This window comes from Lactuca saligna, chromosome 1 (assembly GCF_052625555.1).
Source record: "Lactuca saligna cultivar CGN05327 chromosome 1, ASM5262555v1, whole genome shotgun sequence".
Classification (NCBI taxonomy): domain Eukaryota; kingdom Viridiplantae; phylum Streptophyta; class Magnoliopsida; order Asterales; family Asteraceae; genus Lactuca; species Lactuca saligna.
The window spans coordinates 83,473,497-83,494,406 of NC_136417.1; the positions used below are offsets into that span (position 1 = coordinate 83,473,497).

The window sequence follows — 20,910 nt, forward strand, 5'->3', positions numbered from 1 at the left end:
AATTCTATAATTTTATAAAATATTTCAATTTCGATCCAATTGTACAATCAAAATAAGTTAAAAACAATCATAAATAAAAATTTGATTTTAACAACTTTGATTTGTTCTCAAATATTCAATTTGGTGATATATAACGTGAAATATCAATTTCATTGCATCATAAGATCTAGGAACATAATTGTACTTTATATATACTATAAGTCTATAATCATCACTTTCTAAATTCGGAAGGCTGCTGCTCCGAGCCTCCAACGTTGGTTCCTCCTAACACGATCCCACTTCTTTCTTTCTTTTATAACTATTTCATTCGATTTACTATGAAATATTCCTTAGATAAATAAATTATTTAAAAAATATTTGAATTATAATTAACTAATCAACAAATAAAATTCAACCCTAGGCGTGGTTATTTTCTTGATAAACTTTGCGACTTGAGTTTGAAACGGTTGGTGTTATTATTTACTACTTAGCCATTTTAACCTCTGTTACATATTTAAATAATCAAATATTAAATATTATATTAAAGTCAATTGATTCCTAGAAAAAAATGATCTTTGACTTGAATTTTTTTTAAAGATTTCTTTATTAATACTAAATATTTGCAGCAATACATATATATAATAAAACTTACATAGTAAAATCAATATACTAAATATATTATCATAACTATAAATATTTTATAAATGAATTTGGATTAAGATCTTAATAAAACAACAAGTTGTTGGTTCTGAATTTAAATAAAGTTATTTATGTGATGGAGAGTTATATGGTCTGACAACCATTTAAAGTTTTCAACTTGTTCATATGACAAAAAATATATCCTATTAAATTTTGTTTATTTTATATTATATAAAACAAAATGATGTTGACGAAATAAAATAGTAACAAAGAAAGAAATGAAAGCATTAGACTTCGAAAGTCAATGTCAAGTCAAGGTTCAATACTAATTTTGGGTTCATCATTTCCCGAAAATTAAACCATTTTCTAATTAAAATTATAAAAAAAATCAATATTTAATTGTTGGAAAAAGCTAAAATTGTCAAAATTAAATAAAAAAAAAACCATTTTCCAAAAGAATTCCATGGGCGTCTCCTTCTTGCTTCTTTCTCTCTTCTATATAATCTTCTTTCCATTATTTTCTTTCACTTTCTTGTTCATATCTTCTGACTACAAGCAGTTTTCGAATAAATATTGATTCAAATTTTACGATTTTTTTGGAAAATTACTACCGACGTTCATAAACCCTGATATCTTCCTCTATCTGTCATTCAATAATTGATAGATCTGTCATTTTCCCATTTGGGTTTTCCGACAAATATCCAGGTAAAGAAACGCAACTTGCATCTCTTTTAGTTTCCAATTGTGCGTATAGTTTCGCTGATGAATCCCAATTGTATAGTTTCCTTCTCAAGATTCGATCAATTTTTTTCATTTTTGCTTCTACTGTTATGTTTATTCGTCTTCCAATTTTAGTGGGTGGCATTGTTCTTGAGCTTTTCCGAACGATTTCTGCTCCATTCACTTCGATTCTGACGTCGAACGAGTTTTTATATAGAAATTGTGTAGATTTTGAGGAATAACCTGTTAACTATACTAAACTAAAACAGCAAGTACCAGGTTAGGGTCGTTTAGGTTTGAAATTTGCAACAAAATTAGTATCGATTTTGCATTTGAAAGTACTAGGTTTGACATTTGGAATTAATAAATGAATAAATGAATAAATCAACGATTAGTGAGTCATGTCTACTTGCTTATAAAACTAGTTTGTGCAATTGGAAGACTTTACTCTGCTTTTTGTAGATGCATCACTACATTTTGCAACTTGTGGCCTAAAACTTCATTGTAAACTTATGAGTTGACTTTTATAAGAACTTGTTTAGAAGGAATCTTGAAAGTTGAAACTTTTTTCATGGATTTGTTAATTTTGTTAACTTCTTCTATAGCCAACATGCCTTTTGTTTCCTTTAAGAAAGACTTGTATATAGGATTTTAGGCTTACCTTTATATGTACTTTACTTTCACGATTGTTATATATATGTTTTGTTTGATCTTGAATTTGATGGGATTCATACTATGTTTTTGAGATTTATGGACATTAAGTCATGATGAAATATATTTTAATTGTAGGGAACAATCAAAAGGTTTGAATTTATTCGATTTGCAAAGCATTCAAAGTGGAACAACTCCTTTGGCTCTATAAGGGTTAAGGTGGTAAGTCTTTGTATGCAACTTCTCCTTTTCATTTTGCAAAATAGTACGTATGATTAGTCTTGTAAGTGATCTTAATTAGCCTAAATTTGGTTTACACATGAAGAAAGTAGGGTTTGTTGACTTGTTCTAGGCTCATGTAAGCCTAAACCTCGTACATCACTAAATTGCCATTTTATCCAAGGCTTGCTTCTTGAATCTATAGTTTTAGAAGTATAAAAATAGCAAAGAAACTTGAAAATTGAAATGTTGTTACAAGTTCATGGTGAGTAGGATCCTTGACTTTGAATTTGGCTTACTTCAATTTTAAAGTTTAAACTATATGATGAAGTCTATATCTTTATTGAGGTCGTCTTTGACTTGGAATTTGTTTATTTCAATTTTAAAAGAAAACGGTTGACTTTTCCTTTACATGGTTGGAAAGTATTTTTGTTGACTTTTCCTTTACATGGTTGGAAATTATTTTTGTAATTTTTATCATTGGTATAGTAAATGAAAGATGACTTTGAATATCTATCATGAATTTGTGATTACATGCATCTTATGTAATAAGAAACAAAAAAGTCGGTGGCAAATTAAAATAATAACAAAGAAAGTAGTAGAAGCATTAGACTTCCAAAGGTAGTGTCAAGTCATAGTTAAATACTGTTTTTGGCTCACCATTTTGTAAAAGTAAATCATTTTCTAATTTAAAATATAAAAGTCAATATTTTGTTATTGAAAAAACCAAAAAATGTCAAAAACTAAAAAAACGATCACCTTTCTAACGAATTTAATGCCATTCTTCTTCTTGCTTCTTTCACTCTTCCACGCAAGTTGTATATAAAAATCTTGTTTTTATTCCTTTCTCTATCACTTTCTTGTTCATATCTTCTTCCCCTTTACTTCAAGCGGTGTGTGAAAACTAAAAAATCTAGCCTCAAATTTGACAAATTTCTACAAAATTTATCACAAAAGCTCATAAACACCGATATCTTCCTCTATCTATCACTCAATAATTGATAGATCCACCGTTTTCCAATTGGATCTTCTGAAACATACCTAGGTAAAGAAACCCAATTTGTATCTCTTTTAATTTCCAATTGTGCATATAGTTTTGTTGATAAACTCCAATTGTAGAGTATTTATGTCAAGATTCGATCAATTATATTGTTTTTCTTCTTTGTTATGTTTATTTACCTACCAATTTTAGTGGGTGTCAGTGTTCTTGAGTTTTAGTGTATGATTTGTGCTCCATTCGCCTTGATTTTTGATGTGAAACGTGTTATTCTATTAGAGAAATGTTATAATTTTTTGGGAATCACTTGTTAATCATATCAAACAAGATAAATGATGTTAAAAAATTGATGAGAAAACAATGGCACACATAGGGAAAATTTGTAGAAAGTTAGGGACTTAAATGTTTATGCAAAGCAAGTGGTGTGTACACAAAGAACATTTCTTTTTCTTGATGGAATAAATGAGCAATTGACCATTTTGCCCTTACTATATTCATAATTGTTAGGTGTGGCCACTTATGAGATGATGGATTGATATCTGGTGAGAATGGATGATGAGAATAGATTTGGATAAAATGCTACTCCATTCATCCAATAAGAATGGGAAATTCGTCTTTTACAATTAAATGTGGTCTTCTAGAGGACTTGAAAATCTCAATTCAATGTCTTCTGATAGGAGCCTAATGAATAAGAACAAAACCACCATTGGTATTCAGACACAAGCCTCCGATTCCTCAACAAGGTAATAAATACCATACTTCATGTATATCATTATGTCTAAATGAAAGAAATAGCAATGTACTTTCATTTATTTATTTATTTTTTCGGATTGAACCTCAAAGTTATTTTTTGCCTGAAAAAGACATTGTATTTTTTTTTCATTTTTTCCGAATAAGCCCTCAACTTTGTCTTTTTTTTTTTTTTTTTCCGAAAAAACCCTCATCCTTTTAAGTTCTTCTAAATAAACCCTCAACCTTTTTAGTTTTTCTCTAAAAATTACAATTTTTTTAGGAAAAAAATAACTAAAAGGGTCAGATCGGAAAAAAATGAAAAAATACATGGTCTTTTTCAGGCAAAAAATAAATCTGAGGTTTGATTTTTTGCGATTAATCCCAAAAAAATTTGTTATTAATGCATTATACTTTGAAATATCTACCCAATTATAGCATTTTACTTGCATTTTTTTTATTACTCTGAAAATCTATTCATTTATATTTGCCATTTGGGTATATTTGTCAAAGTATAATGATGTAATAAGAACAAATGAAAGTATAATAAACAAATCAATGGAAATGCATTGCTATTTCTTGTATTTAATCCTATATTCTCATCCCTCTCATCACCTTTCTTTCTTTCTACAGGCATAATCCTCAAACAAGTTCTTCTTTTCCAAATGAAAATGATAACACCGAATATGCTTCTGAGGAACAGGTATACAATATATGATGGAATGGAATGGTTAATTCCATTGGAGTGAAAAGAAGTGTTTGTTTTGTTTGATGGAATGGAATTGACCATTCTTGAAGGAATGTTATTCCTTTCATTCCTTTGAGGTGGTATTCTTTTTTCTTCATTTCTTCATGAAAATTGCATTCTAACACATTTTTATAATGATAAAATGATACAATTTGATGAGTCTAATTAACTTAATTCCATTTTTTTTGTGAAAACTAATTCCATTCAATCCAATTGTGCATTGAAGAATGAAGAACCAATGCTATTTTTATACATTTTTTCTAATTGATATTTTCATAGGAACAGCTTGCACGTGTTAAAGCACAAAAGGAGGAAATACAATATCTTAGAGAACAAATTACTTTTTCAAGTGTCAAGGTATATTTTCTCCCTCTTTTTTTTTTTTTTGACTTAATGTGTGTATATATGAATATTTTAAACCAATACTTTGATTTGTTTGATATCAGGAACGACAATTATTAAATGAAAAATATACATTGGAAAAGAAATTTTCTGAGCTACGATTGGTTTGTGTCCTATTTCCTCTTAATTTTATGAATTTATCCTTTTCTTTTATGTTAGATTATGTTGATTGTTAATTTGTTTTATGTGGAAATATTTGGGGCCTTTTTTTTCTTCCTATTAAGTGCTGAATGTATAAATGATGTCTTACTTGACTAAATGACCATTTTACCCTTCTTGAACAATGATACAATTATTTGATTATGCTGATTATTTTATGAACATACTTGGGACCCGTTTTTTTTTCCTTTCCAATTAAGTGCTGAATGGATGAATGATGTCATACGTGTTTCATATACAAAGACTGTTTCTTTTATAGACCGAGTGAAACTGTCTGAATATGAGTAAATGACCATTTTACCCTTGTTGAATAATGAAATAGCTGTTTGATATTATAGGCTCTGGATGAGAAGCAAAATGAAGCCATTGAAGCTGCTGCAAATGAACTGGCACGTAGAAAAGGTGTTCTTGATGAGAATCTAAAATTAGCCCATGACTTGAAGGTAAGTCATGTGCCTTTTGTAACCTTTGGATTAAAATTAACCCCCATGAGTAAATGACCATTTTACCCTTTAGGTTGCTGAGGATGAGAGGTATATTTTCATGTCATCTTTAGTGGGGCTATTGGCTGAATATGGAATTTTGCCTCGTTTTACAAATGCTGCAGCTATTTCAGATAGCGTAAAGGTATGATATGAATTGTATTAAATACGATTATAAACAACATTAATATAATTTTATTTAATAAAATGATTTTAGGAGGTGACTTTGACCTAGTTTCACCTGTTTGACCAATTCTCTTTTTAAAGATGGAATATATGTAAAACCGAAATCGACTCATTTTTCCATTTCCTTGAATCTTTTTGTGAAAATTTTGCTTAGGAAAATTTCGTAGTCCAAGGGCATTTTGGTCCAGATGCCCAAAACTTTTGATGACTGACTAATCAAGACTCTTATTATGTGCTAGTTTTTCTCCACACATTAATCATATTTATATTCCATATGTTTTTTTTTTCTTGCAGCACTTACATGATCAAATGCAGCAGAAGATTAGAGCATCACAAGTATGATTTTGGAAACTTAATCCTAATTTTTAAGTTTTGTATAGAGTATAGACAGAGATATTTTTCCTTTTTTTTTTTTTAGCTCCAAATATATTCTAAAGTGATTATCTTTCATAGTTATTATAGCAACCACCATTTTTTTTTTATCAACAACAGAATTAATTAATAGGGTTAATCTCAAAAAAGACCTTATATTTTGTGTTTTTTCCGGATTAAACCTCAAATTTATTTTTTGCCTGAAAAAGACCTTGTATTTTTTCATTTCTTTCTGATCTGACCCTTTTAGTTATTTTTTTCCAAAATAAATGTAAAATTTGAGGGGATTTTTGAGAAAAACTAAAAAAGTTAAGAGGGTTTTTTTGGAAGCTTTTAGAGGGTTGAGGATTGTACAAAGTTGAAGGCTTTTTCGGAAAAAATGGAAAAGTTATAAGGTCTTTTTCAGGCAAAAAATAAATTTGAGGTTTAATCCGGAAAAAACATTTTATTTTTTTTTATTTTTTATTTTTTTATTTTTTATTTTTTTTTAAAGATTAATCCTAATTACTAAAAGGAATTCCTTGAAGCCAAAAGGTAATTTCTGTAATATCTCTTAAATAAATTTGCAATGCTTCAATAGAATTGCAACAATTTTTTTTGGCTAGTTTCCATTATAGAGTTATATATTTTCAAATTTTCAATATACCAAAAACATATATTTTTCCTGATTACCTGATTTTGATATCAATGAAAATACAAAAAAACACAACATAGCTTATATTTTCACTATTTTGTTGATTTAGCGACTAAACTATTATTATTTTTTTTTATACCTTTAGCGACTGAACTATTTTTATATAATCATAAAAAGTATAATAGTTCAGTGGCTAAATTAATAAAATGGTGGAAGTAAGTTATGATTTTATGCATTTTGCTTTTTTTTTTTTTTTTTTTTTAAATTTTATTTTAAAAAAAACTAGGTAACCAGGAAAAATGATATTTTATAGGTTTAATCTCATAAAGGACCTTATATTTTGTGCTTTTTCGGATTAAACCTAATCTCAATTTTTTTTCATGAAAAAGTCCTTATATTTTTTCATTTTTTCCAAAAAAACCATCAACCTTCTAAACGTTTCCGAATAAATTTTCAACTTTTTTAGTTTTTCCTGAAAAAGCCCTCACATTTTACAACTTTTTTTTAAGAAAAAAACGACTAAAAGCGTAAGATTTTAAAAAATGAAAAAATACAAAAGATATTAATCCTTTAAAAAACACAAAATATAAGGTCTTTTACGAGATTAACCCTATTTTAAACATTCAAAAAAAGTACAATAGTTTAATCACTTTATAAAATAGTTGAAATTATATAATATTTTTCTATATAAATGAGTTTATTACGCATGTAATTATTTATTATTTTCTTTCTTATTTGCAGGGTCAACAACGATTTTCACCTTCACCCTATGACAATTCAACAGGTGGCGGGCATTTAGAACCATTTTATGATAATTCCAAATATACCCCTGAAAGAGACCATAGAGAAATAAATAGCTTGATTATCAATAATGGTCAAATGAATCAATCACTAGATAACAATAATCCCCAAAGATTTGCAACCAATCCTCTCAGGTTTCAATATAACTCATATGTGATTAGATACATATAATCAAATCATTATTCACTCCCAAATAACTTACCATTTTTTATTTTTTATTTTTTTTTTATTTTTTGTCAGGCAGGATGTTGATCATGTTTATGATTCTAATAAGATGAATAATAGATATGAAGGTGTGGCGACTGATGTCAGTTATTTTCAACCACCACCTATAAATGATGCTGGTGATTCTTACTTACAAGGTAAAAACAAATATTTATTAAAAATGTTAAATTCAAGACATATCAATGTATTTCTATATATGTTCGTATTATTTTTAAAATTTATAGCATCCTACATTCGTTTCTTTCCAATTTCCAATTTTTTTTTCCTCTTATTATACGAGTGAAAATTGCTTTGTATCTAGTTCACATTTCTATAATTGGATATAATTTTCTAAGTTGGATTCTATCATAAACAAGTCAAGAAATACAATCTACTTTCATATATTTATATGTATCATATCATAGCATCCTATTCCTATCTTTCTTTTCTTTCTATTACAACATTATATATATATATATATATATATATATATATATATATATATATATATATATATATATATTCAATTACTTTATTAACACATTGCACTTTGGAATATCATCCTAGTTATAGCATTTTTACTTTCATCTTATTGTCTTATATTTATGTATAAGAATGTAAAATGAAAGTGAAGAAATTCAATGTACTTTCATATATAATTATATTTATCATATCATAGAATCCTATTCCTACCTTTGTTTTCTTTCTATTACAACATTATTCATTCATTCATTCAATTCCTTATTAACACGTTGTGCTTTCATTTTACTTTCTTATCATAACACTTAAAAAACCGTTTTGTATTTAGTGGACATTGCTATTTCTTGCACTTAAACCTTATTGTATTATTCATTTCTAATTCTCCCATAAAAAATCATTTGTATAATTTCTTTTTTATTTTTTATTTTTTTTTAATAGAAGATGGCCCAGGAATCGAAGGGTTCCAAATAATTGGGGAAGCAAAACCTGGAGGAAAACTTTTAGGGTGTGGATTTCCAGTGCGTGGGACCTCATTATGCATGTTTCAGGTATATATATATATATATATATATATATATATATATATATATATAAAAGCTTCTAGAAGTTTTAAAAATTTGTATATAAAATAAAAATATGAAGAGATTGATATTATTAATTATTATATTTATTTGCCTCTATTTCAGTGGGTTCGTCACCTTCCAGATGGGACTAGGGAGTACATTGAGGGTAAGTTTTTAAAAATAAAATTACTTGACTAAATGCAATACATTTTTACTTAAGGGTTAATCTAAAAAAAAAGACATTAAATTTTGTGTTTTTTTTCGGATTAAACCTCAACTTTTTTTTTTTGCCTGAAAAAGACCTTATATATTTTCATTTTTCCCGAAAAAACCCTCAACTTTGTCTTTTTTTTTTTTTTTTTTTTTTTTTTTTTTTTTTTTTTGGAAAATACCCTCAACTTTCGAATCATTTCCGAAAAAACCCACTTAACTTTTTTAGTTTTTTTCGAAAAAACCCTCGACCTTTAAACCATTTCCGAAAAAACCCTCAACTTTTTTAGTTTTTTTCAAAAAAAAACACAAAATATAAGGTCTTTTTTGAGATTAACCCTTTACTTAAATGCCCCAAGTTTTAAGCAATACTTTAACAAATTGATATGTTTAAGGATATAAAGATGGACCCTTATATGTATTATTCATATTTATGACACTAAATGCAAGCATTAATTTGGCCATTTTTGGTATTATAGCATTATAATTTCATTTTATTCTATTACAATACTGTACTTTGAAGAATCTGTGCAATTGTAGCATTTTACTTTTAATTATTTTCTTATTCAAAAGTTATACTTTGAAAAATATACCCAATTATACTTTAATTATTTTCTTATTCAAAGTATAATGTTGTAATAAGAAGAAATGAACGTAGGATGCTATAATGAACAAATCAATGAAAATATTTTGTTATTTTTTGTTTTTAACCCTTTTTTAAAAGGGTATGGAATTTGTAATGCACACTCATTGGTTAATTCTCGGGTTAATCTCATAAAAGACTTTGTATTTTTTCTTTTTTTCTGATTCGGCCCTTTTAGTTATTTTTTTTTTCCAAAATAAATGTAAAACGTGAGGGTTTTTTTCGAGAAAAACTAAAAAAGTTGAGGGTTTATTTTAAAGCAGGCTGAGGGTTTTTCTTTGGAAAAAATACAAAGTTGAGGGCTTTTTCGGAAAAAAATGAAAAAATACAAGGTCTTTTTCAGGAAAAAAATAAATTTGATGTTTAATCCAGAAAATAACACAAAATATAAGGTCATTTATTAGATTAACCCTTAATTCTCATGCATTATAGCATTTTACATTTTCTATTATACTTTGGAAAATCCACCGATTTTTAGCATGTTTTTTTTTTTTTTTTTTTTTTTTTTTTTTTCTTATTAGATAATTATACTTGATTACTTAGAAAAATCTACCAAATTATAGCTGTGAAAATCACCTTGTAATTGCTATGATCAAGTAGATTTTTCAAAGCACAATGTTATAATAGAAATAATCAATGAAATTACATTTCTATTTTTGCATTTAATCCTTTTTCTCAAAAGGGTAAAAAGGTAATTCATTCCAAATTCTCTACAGGAGCAACAAATCCAGAGTATGTAGTTACAGCTGATGATGTTGATAAACTTATTGCTGTTGAATGCATACCAATGGATGATCATGGTCGACAGGTAAAAAAAAATATATTCAAATCTATAAATTTTAAATTCAAAATCTATATCAAATTTTAAATTTTTAGCTGGATATATTATATATAATAATATAATGGTCAATTACTAAATTGTAGGATGTAGTGTGAAATTACTGAATTGTATGTAATAAGTTTGTGATATTGCATACAAAATTGTTAAAGAATATGATATATATATATATATATATATATATATATATATATATATATATATATATATATATATATATACAAAACTATATGAAAAAGTAATCTTCTATTAAGTTAATACAACACCTTTTTGCTGATTCTGTTTTATTTTTTTATAAATAACGATAATGCATTAAATATGATTAAAAAAAGTATATTATGAAAGTAATAATCTAAAACTTTGAGAAACTTTGTTGTTTTCAGGGGGAAATAGTCCGACTTTTTGCCAATGAGCAGAACAAGATAATGTGTGGTAAGTTAGCCAACCTTATTAACAAGGGTAAATTGGTAATTTTGACGAATAATTTATTAAAGATTAAAAATTTGTGTTTTTATCTTTTTTTGATTTTTTGAAATATGATAATTCACAGATCCAGAAATGCAAGAAGAAATAGACAAATATATGGCAGCTGGTCAAGCATCATTTAATATTTTGCTTCTGGTAAATTAATTTTCTTTTTTCTTATTGACATTAACCCCTCACTTTTTACAAATTTGCCCTCATTTAGTTTTGGACTTATTTCAAGAAATAACGTGCTTTTATTTATTATATGTTATCATAATATCTAAATTCCTACATTCATATTTTTTGTTATCAAGGGGTATTATTGTACTTCAAAAATTCGACACAATCATAGCATTCTATTTCCAATTTTTTATTTCTCATTAGGGGATTATACTTTCTAAAATCTACTCTATTTTAGCATTGAAAAATGTTTTGTATATTGATTGCATTGCTATAATTGGTAATTTTTTCAAACTACAATGTTCTAATAGCAAGAAATGAAAGTATATCGACCAATTTGCCCTTAAAAGTTTTTCACTTGCAAAATTGGAATAAATTGACCAATTTGCCCTTAGAAGTTTTGTTAACTTTAAGTTTTTTTTTTACCCAATTATGTCATAAAACTTGAGAGTGATTTTGTAGTTGGAAGTATATTGAAAGTATATTGACCGATTTGCCCTTAGAAGTTTCTGACTTGCAAAATTGGAATAAATTGACCAATTTGCCCTTCGAAGTTTAGTTAAATTTAAACTTTTTTTTTAACCCACATATGTCATAAAACTTGAGAGTGATTTTGCAGATGAAGTACATTGAAAGTATATTTGACCAATTTGCCCTTAGAAGTTTTTGACTTGCAAAATTGGAATAAATTGATCAATTTGCCCTTCGAAGCATAGTTAAATTTAAACTTTTTTTTAACCCACATATGTCATAAAACTTGAGAGTGGTTTTGCAGATGAAGTACATTGAATATATATATTTGACCAATTTGCCCTTAGAAGTTTTTGACTTGCAAAATTGGAATAAATTGATCAATTTGCCCTTCGAAGCATAGTTAAATTTAAACTTTTTTTTAACCCACATATGTCATAAAACTTGAGAGTGATTTTGCAGATGAAGTACATTGAAAGTATATTTGACCAATTTGCCCTTAGAAGTTTTTGACGTGCAAAATTGGAATAAATTGACTAATTTGCCCTTAGAAGTTTTGTTAAATCTAAGGTTGTTCTTTCACCCAAACATGTCATAAAACTTGAGAGTGTTTTTGCAGATGAAGTATATTGACCGATTTGCCCTTAGAAGTTTTTGACTTGCAAAATTAGAATAAATTAACCAATTTGCCCTTGGAAGTTTTGTTAAATTTAAGGTTTTTCTTTAATCCAAACATGTCATAAAACTTGAGACTAATTTTGCAGATGGATTCTTCTGAGAATTGGGAGCAAACAACTTTCACTTTAAGGAGATCGAATTATCAAGTAAAGATTAATCGAACACAAGAGATTTTCATCCAAGGCAAATATACCAATGATGTATCGGTATGTAAAATAAATATATTTTTCATTTTTTTTTAATTTAGTTTAAAGATGTATTTTAATATTTGACTTTCTAAATATATTTGGCTTCTACTTTCTATCCCAAGCAAATCATCGTTTCTTGAAAGGAAATTGAACAAGCGATTTTGAACAAAATATGTTCAAAATGTAATGTAATGGCCTAAAAAGTAGATACCTTCTTAACTTTTTGTCAAATGTCCAAAATACCCTTCAACAATGAGAAAAGTTGGGGAATCTTTGATCTTTTGTAATGATTATGGTGTATGAATAGGTAAATTTTAACTTGGAAAGTTTCCAAAAATAAAAATGTGTGATCCACTCTTGATCTTTGGTCTGTGCAAAAGACGTAAATGCCCCTGTCATCCATTATCATCGAAAATAGCCCTAGAAAGCTTGAGATTTTGCAGATTGTTTATAATTTTAATAAATTGTCATATCTCTCTCTCTCTTTCTCTTATAATGATTTTGCAGATAAAGATTCCTTCAGGGCTTACTACACAATTTGTGTTGACATATTCGGATGGATCTTCACACCCTTTTAATACTTTCCATGATGTTAGGTAAAATATTCTAACTTTATGTTCTTATTTTACTTGGTGTTATTTTCTTATTTCAAACAAAGAGATGCTACTCTTTGACTTTTCAGGTCAAACAAACTTCTTTTCAGATTCAAAATTGTTGTTGTCTATTTTTTTTTAAAAATTATTTATTTTTTAATGGCAGAATTAATGCCTACACTAATACATTTTGACCTCAAAAGTCGAAATGTACAACCTTTTCGCTTCAACTTTAATACTTGGCCTTGATATTCAACAATTTATTGAGGGCTTTGGTTTATGTATCAATTGTCAACAAGATATCACTGTATTGTATTTTCTTTTTTGGGATAAATGTAAGAAATAATAACATACTTACATTTATTTTTGTATTATCACATCCTACTTTCATTTCTTTATGATATAACGTTATACTTTCAGTTTATATTTTATTAAGTATTGTACTTTGAAAAACGCTTTGTATTTAGATGACATTGCTATATTGGGTAGATTTTTTCAAAGTACAAAAGAATAATAGGAATAAAAAAATGAAAGTAAAATGTTATAATTCAAAGAATCAATAAAAGTACATTGCTATTTCTTGGATTTAACTCTTCTTATTTTTGTAGAATGCGCGATACATTGGTGCTCACCATGAGAATGTTCCAAAGCAAGGTATCTTTCAAGTCCTTAACATTCTAAATTGTTTACCAATTTCATTTATTGACAATTTTTATAAGGTTTTATATTGCCTTTCCAAAAAGGGAAATTTCTTTTTGAACACATTTCTTTCTTTTTTCTGAAATAGGCATTGGATGAAAGAAGGAATGCAAGAGCATGAAACTTTTATTCTTCGATATAGATACAAGTATTATATAAATATATACTCATTCTTTGTAGAAATGAAGTAAAGAACAATAAGACTATTGTAGAAGGTTTTGTTGTTTAGATTCGAATCAATGAGTGTGAGTGAAAACAAGGGTGTGTTGGTTTACAATGTTCTTATTTCTATTTGGTTTTGACTTTCTGTAAAGAGTCAACGGGCTATTAAGACTCTATACGTCTAAGAAGGTCTTTATAACCCATATATAATATTAATATACGTCAATGTGACGCGAACTAATGAATTACATGATCTATCTTGAAACAAGATCTATACCATACTTAAACTATACTAGGATCTTAGGATCTTGACTAAGATCTAAACTGGATCCGATATCATCTCTTTAGTCTTTATTTAGTCGAGCTTCATATATTCATCCATTCAACATGAAAACAAGCATTATAGGTTGCAACAAGTCTCATAGAGCATTACCATTTCATCTGTTCATCTCGAGTTAAGTAGAGTGTCATCTCGAGTTAAGTAGAGTATCGTGACACTCATGTTATTCCCTTTGTGATCATATGCCTTTAGTTGTACATGGTTATACTGTCTGCTTTAGATTTTTTCTTCCTAATTTTTGCGGCTTTCCACAACAAGAATTATGTTTCATACTTTATAAATTAAAACCATAAACACCTTCTTCAATCTCACCCACCCCAAATCCCAAAGTGTACATACAAAATTAATGGGTATATACACCACCCGTATGTGTCGCCTAACCAACATGATAAATAGTTCATAATGTCTATTATTGAAGAAGATAATGTTCCTATTTGAACATGATTATATCTTCTCACATACTTACAATTACAATGTGTATGAAACACACGGTAGAGTAATAAACTATGAATGATGAAAAATGAACAAAAATCCTTTTCTTTCGATGCCAAACTTAGGACTTGGGATCATAATACGTATGTGATAGAAATGAACTGATATATTTATTTGTTGTGTACATTCTTGATGAATGGGGAGGAGTATTTATACTTTTAGGAAGACTTTTGGTTGTTTCATATATCCGAGTATTGACATTGTCCTTTGGTAGTCACTAATGTTTTTATAAAATAATATATCCCGGGCCTTTTTCCTTGATTTATGGGATATCGTTTTTGTACCCAGAAAGCATTTTATTTTGAGTATGGATTGGGGGTTCCTTTGTAGGTCTGGATGGTAATCTCGGTTTACTTTGCTTGACATGGTTACTAGGTCTTTGGGCTGGATAAGGTTTTTTGCCAACTTGGGGAGTGTATGGATTTACACCATACCCATTAAGCCCCCAAACCAATTGTTTAACGCGAGTTCTATATGGCTTCAATAATTGAGTTTAATTTGCCTAAAAGGTTAGCGAAACGTTGATCTTTGGAGTTGCTACTGGGCTCCAAGAATTGAGTTGCCCAATATGGTGTTTGTTTTTAGAAGACCATAGACTTAAAAAGGTTTGCATGTAGAAGACATTCTTCTAAAAAAAGTCATTTTTTCACGCTTTCTTCCAGATTTTTTTTTCAACCTCTACCATCCCTATCACGAACACCTCCGCCACCTTCACCATCTCTGCCTTAGCCACCTCATCCATCATCATCATATTCGCCACCACCACCACCACAACTTTTGCCAACACCGCCCCTTGCCACCTCCTCCACCATTATCACCGCGACCATTGTTGCCATCTATGACACCACCACCAACTCTCCTACCTCCACCACCATCACCCACGCCACTACAATCACCACTACCACCACTACCTTTGCTACCTCAACCACCACCACCACCTCACCATACCACTGTCATCACCATCTACCACCACAACCATCTTCTTTAACTATCCTATAGAGATCAATGTGGTTAATGTGTGTATGTATATATGATTTGTTTGTTTTATCATTTCTGATCAATGTGGTTTAATATCATTTATATAATGTGCAAACTTTAAAAAACAAACAATTTTTTTACGGACTAAAGACGTTTTCCATATTTTCTTCTATATATGATTTATGAACTCCAAACATTTACCTTTGCAAAACAAACACCTTAATGTTTAAATGAATGCAATGTAGAACTAGATCTAGACAACTATATTTATTTTAGATCTCTATAAAGTCAACTTAATCGACCATCTTAATAGTTTTCAATTCATCATTTTGTTTATTTATTATTTCACAATATATAGAATATCCATCAATAATCTAGTAGGTACCCACCATTGATTTGTTTATGAATAATTGCAAGTTGACAAATAAACCAACCAAAAGTTTTCTCATGAATAAGAAAATTGACATATGTTGCAAAAGCATTATACAGTATATTTTCGTTTATAAGTTTATACTTGCTAAAATATTTCAACAATGACAGAAAAAGCAATTATATACATGTTTCAACAATAACCATGTATGAAAATACGTTAAAATGATATTGATATTGAATGATGAATAGGAAACATATAGTGTAACCAGAATATATCAAATTAAACTGACCAAAAAATACAACAAATTGATTTATTATTATTATTATTATGATTTTTTATTTTTTATTTTTAAATTTTTACTGATTTATGATAATATGCATATATTAATAGTACCATTTAATCGTTTGAGACTTGAATATCATACATTCAATCTCTCTCTTCTATTAAAAACATCATAAACTTGCTACTTGTTATTATTATTATTTTTTTTATAATTTATAATTTCTTTTCTACTGTGTAATACATAGGTTATAACCTAGTAACAGAATTGCAACAAAATCTCAAATTACAAGGAGTATTTTTGAATTACACATTCCCCAAAGACGACCCTTACATCTTTATTTTGATAAATAAACACGAAAGAGCATCCAATTTATTATAATTCATTGATTATTATACGTTTCATTCCCACTCTTGCATTTATTTTATGTCTTGCTAATGTAAAATAAACACGTTGCGGCATCATTTGCAGTAGTCAACCATAATATATAATATTCTTTTAACTCTTTAAGCCACGACGTTTCCAAGAAGAATATCCGTTTTGTTTTGTATATATAAACAGAAAAACAAAGTTGCTTCCACCATAACCATACATAATCACCAATATCAAAAAGAACACTAGCAAAAAACAATGTCTTCTTCAGAAGTAAACCTAGAAAAGTATCGAATTCCACTTGAGGAGATCATTCACGCAACAAACAACTTCAGTTTCGATACTCTGATTGGAGATGGTGGATTCGGTATGGTCTACAAAGGCCAACTCTCTAAACACTCGCAAAACCACATAGTAGCCATCAAACGTCTTAATCAAGATGGTTATCAAGGAAACAACGAGTTTCTTCATGAACTCAAAATGGTTTCAAGTTTCCATCATCCAAACATCATCTCTTTTATCGGTTACTATAATGATGCTAATGAGATGATCTTAGTTTATGAGTATGCTGTAAACGGAAGCCTTGATCATCACCTCCAAAACCCTAATAAGAGACGTTGCATGACATGGGCACAACGCATGAAGATTTGCTTAGGAGTAGCAAGAGGAATCAAGTATCTTCACTCGGGTCTTGGGGAACACATGAGAGTAATACATAGAGACATGAAGAGTGCAAATATATTACTAGATGAAAATCTTGATGCAAAAATTTGTGATTTTGGTTTGTCAAGATTTGGTCCAAGAAACCAACCAGATTCCGAAGTACTCCTTACAAAGGCTTCGGGTTTATAATGAAAGAGGTAGATTGTGGAAAGAGTCTGATGTGTATTCGTTTGGAGTGGTATTGTTTGAGATGTCGAGTGGGATGCTTGCTTATGCAAAGTGCTTTGGAGAAACTAAGGAACAATATTTGATGGATTTAGTACGAAGTTATTATGAAGACGACCAAAAAGATGATGAACTAGAAAAGTTGATTGATCCCATTCTAAAGGGTCATGTTGATATGAGGTCTTTTCGTATGTTTAATGAAATTGCTTATGAGTGTGTTAACTTGAGTTTAAAGGAACGCCCTACTATGGAGAGGATCATTCGGAAGATTGAGCAAGCAATGGATCTTCAAGTAAGTCTTTCATTTTTGATTATTTTAAAGAAAACATAATTTTATAGAATGAATGAAATTATTGTTAGACTATATAATAAGATAAACTTGTTGATTTCATCATGTAATGCGTTAGCATGTGCCACAAGTCAGTGACTAATTAACATCAAGATAACCTAGAATATTATTTTTGTCAGTAACGTTTTTCACGACTTCTTTGACTCCCATATTAATATAATTATTATATATTTAATTTCAATTCAGAGACGAATAGTATATTTTTATGATTCATATTTTTGCTAAAACATTTTTATATATTGGTTTTGTCCTTATTATTTTTGGATTTCATACTTAAGTCTTTCACCAGAAGACTTTTATGTATCAGCAGATTTGTCCCTATATTTTTGTATATTGTCATATTTGATCCTTATATTTTTTGGGTTTCAAACTTTAGCTACAAAAATTTTGTATATTGCCATGTTTGGTCCCTAGAACTTCTTATTTCACTAGGTTTGATCTCCCTCGACCAGGGCCGGTCCAGACAGTGGGCAACCCAGGCGACCGCCCAGGGTCCACCACTATAGGGAGCCCAAAATATATGGGCTATGTAGTGTATATATATATATATATATACCAATTATTACCAAAATGATTTTTAGAGCCTAAAGTTGGTTCAAACCTAAAGTAGTTTAAACGATAAACAATTTGACTTGCTTGTTAATGCTAATTAAACGTGTTTATAGTGAATTATAAATGATATTTATTTATGAATCTTTATTATATTTGTATTTAAAGGATCATTTTTTTCTTTTCGCTCTGGGTTCCATATATGTTTTGATCGGCCCTTCCCTTGGCAAAGGGTAAGATCATCCTAGGTGTTATATAATAGTGAAAATACATATGTGTTGTAGCAATTTATTAAACCAGTATAAACCAAAATAATTAAAAAAAATCAAAGTCTGATAGATGCCTATTTCAACAATTTCATTATCATACAAGGATAATTTTTGTAAGTTTGCTATTACACAAGGGCTATTTCCATAATATCACTATTATGTAAGGATATACTTGTAAATATACTATAAAATATGGATTATTTCTGTAAATTTACTTTTAAATAGATCATTTATGTAATTTTAATTTTCTAAGGAATAATTTTTGTAACTTTGCATAAAAAAAATCATTTTGACCTTCTGAACAATAGTTTCATTATATAATGCCTTTATATTAACAAAATTTATTTAAACCGGCCATGCAACTTTATAACTTTTAATAGATATTAATATTCAATCTTTCATGACATGTTTAATTTATACGAACCACTAAACAATATGGAAATAGAAAAAAGAAATAGTCGTATGAGTAGAAATGAATTTAATTTTTTGCACATAAAAGTCAACACCTATATAAGCAAACTCGGTTTTTTATATTTACAGAACATCTATGCAATTTCTTCAATTACCACAAGAAAGCTAGAAAGTTTTCGAATTCCACTACACGAGATCAACTTGGCAACCGACAACTTCAAAGCACATACATGTATCCAAAGTGGTAAATTTTATGTAGTGTATACTAAACTCTCTGAACAATGGCAAAACCAACAAGTGGCCATCATCCGCATGAACCAAGGAGAACATGAATACTTTCATAATGAGCTCCATATCATTTTGAGTTTCCACCATCAAAACATCATTCCCTTCATTGGTTATTGCGATGAAGGCAATGAAATGATTATAGTTTATGAATACGCTACAAATGGAAGCCTTAATGATCATATCAAAGACCCTAATAAGAGGAGTTCCCTTACATGGGCACAACGGTTGAAGATATGCATAGGGGCAGCAAGAGGACTTGAGTACCTTCACTCGGGTCTTGGGGAGGACAACGATGTTGTACATGGAAATTTCAAGAGTGAAAACGTATTATTAGATAAAAATTTTGAAGCCAAAATTTGTGATTTTCATTTTTCAATACAAGGCCCCATAAATAAGCCAAGTATCCGACACAATAAAAAACCTGTAGATATCGAACTCTACATGAATCCCATATTTGAAGAAAGCATTTTCCATAAAGAAGCGGATGTGTACTCATTGGGTATGATATTGGTTGAAATGTTTAGTGGAAGATTGGTTAATGAGCCTAGTAGCTTGGGAGATGATAAGCCACAATATTTAGGAGATCTATTCATACGCAACTATAGTGAACTCGATAGATTAATTGATCCCCTTATAAGAGATCAAATTGATAGCACTTGTTATGAAGCTTTTACAGAAATTGCATACGAGTGCATAAGCTTCTATGGTTTTGGAGGATGCCCTACGATGGAGACAATTATCGAGATGCTTGAGGCTGCAGCAGATTTTCAAGTAAGTCCTTTTACTTGATTATTTTGTATAATTTTGTTTGCAAACGTAAGGATGGAAATTAGCATGGATTATAAATGAATTTCTTTATTCATGTTTTGTTTCTTCAGGGAATTGAAGTGTAAAAGAATGAAAGCCGATGACTTGTAGCCGATGTTAATACTTAATGATGTTAATGAAGGTTCATGCTTTGTACATGTGTTCCTTATGTTTTCTATAAGAATATATTTCTTATACATAATTGTTTACATTTTGACTTATGTTGCTGGTAAAAAAAAGAAATAAATATACGAAGAAAATCAGGTTTGAACTTGAAAACAAAGATAACTTTGAAGATTTTTAAAAGTTATACAAATCCAAATCTCTTAACACAAATAAAAAACTACAAAAATAAGAACATTAATGAATGCAAATCCACAATGTGTGAATTGTAACACTAGGCTGATTAAGACGACGGGACA

General features: G+C 28.8%; 2 protein-coding genes across 9 annotated transcripts; both read left to right on the top strand.

Moving 5' to 3' along the window:
• Positions 1 to 1,095: 1,095 nt before the first annotated feature.
• LOC145040592 (uncharacterized) lies at positions 1,096 to 14,360 on the top strand. Of its 8 annotated transcripts, none has more exons than XM_078988527.1 (20): positions 1,096 to 1,323; positions 2,128 to 2,211; positions 3,713 to 3,948; positions 4,568 to 4,637; positions 4,962 to 5,039; positions 5,129 to 5,188; positions 5,582 to 5,686; positions 5,760 to 5,870; positions 6,206 to 6,247; positions 7,659 to 7,852; positions 7,959 to 8,080; positions 8,844 to 8,950; positions 9,089 to 9,131; positions 10,535 to 10,626; positions 11,040 to 11,088; positions 11,207 to 11,277; positions 12,537 to 12,656; positions 13,146 to 13,234; positions 13,840 to 13,885; positions 14,019 to 14,360. In XM_078988527.1, exons 3-20 carry the CDS (start codon positions 3,833 to 3,835, stop codon positions 14,049 to 14,051), a joined length of 1,548 nt encoding a protein of 515 aa, XP_078844653.1. In that variant the 5' UTR covers positions 1,096 to 1,323; positions 2,128 to 2,211; positions 3,713 to 3,832; the 3' UTR covers positions 14,052 to 14,360. The 8 variants fall into 8 exon arrangements, with proteins under 8 accessions (XP_078844653.1, XP_078844656.1, XP_078844629.1 ...); XM_078988530.1 differs by having other exon boundaries at positions 4,968 to 5,039; positions 8,841 to 8,950; XM_078988503.1 differs by having other exon boundaries at positions 1,097 to 1,323; positions 8,841 to 8,950.
• A 2,788-nt stretch (positions 14,361 to 17,148) lies between these two features.
• Positions 17,149 to 20,699, top strand: LOC145040624 (putative serine/threonine-protein kinase PBL22). Its single transcript, XM_078988536.1, has 3 exons — positions 17,149 to 18,107; positions 19,523 to 20,452; positions 20,560 to 20,699. Exons 1-3 carry the CDS (start codon positions 17,676 to 17,678, stop codon positions 20,572 to 20,574), a joined length of 1,377 nt encoding a protein of 458 aa, XP_078844662.1. The 5' UTR covers positions 17,149 to 17,675; the 3' UTR covers positions 20,575 to 20,699.
• The last annotated feature ends 211 nt before the right edge of the window (positions 20,700 to 20,910 follow it).

What these genes read in the sequence shown, in the direction of transcription:
- LOC145040592 (XM_078988503.1), top strand. Translation starts at nt 3,833, where the DNA reads ATGTGGTCTTCTAGAGGACTTGAAAATCTCAATTCAATGTCTTCTGAT. An exon ending in CCTCATTATGCATGTTTCAG is followed by an intron (nt 8,951 to 9,088) that starts GTATATATATAT and finishes CCTCTATTTCAG; the next exon opens with TGGGTTCGTCACCTTCCAGA. An exon ending in AATACTTTCCATGATGTTAG is followed by an intron (nt 13,235 to 13,839) that starts GTAAAATATTCT and finishes TTATTTTTGTAG; the next exon opens with AATGCGCGATACATTGGTGC.
- LOC145040624 (XM_078988536.1), top strand. Translation starts at nt 17,676, where the DNA reads ATGAAAATCTTGATGCAAAAATTTGTGATTTTGGTTTGTCAAGATTTG. An exon ending in AGCAAGCAATGGATCTTCAA is followed by an intron (nt 18,108 to 19,522) that starts GTAAGTCTTTCA and finishes TTATATTTACAG; the next exon opens with AACATCTATGCAATTTCTTC.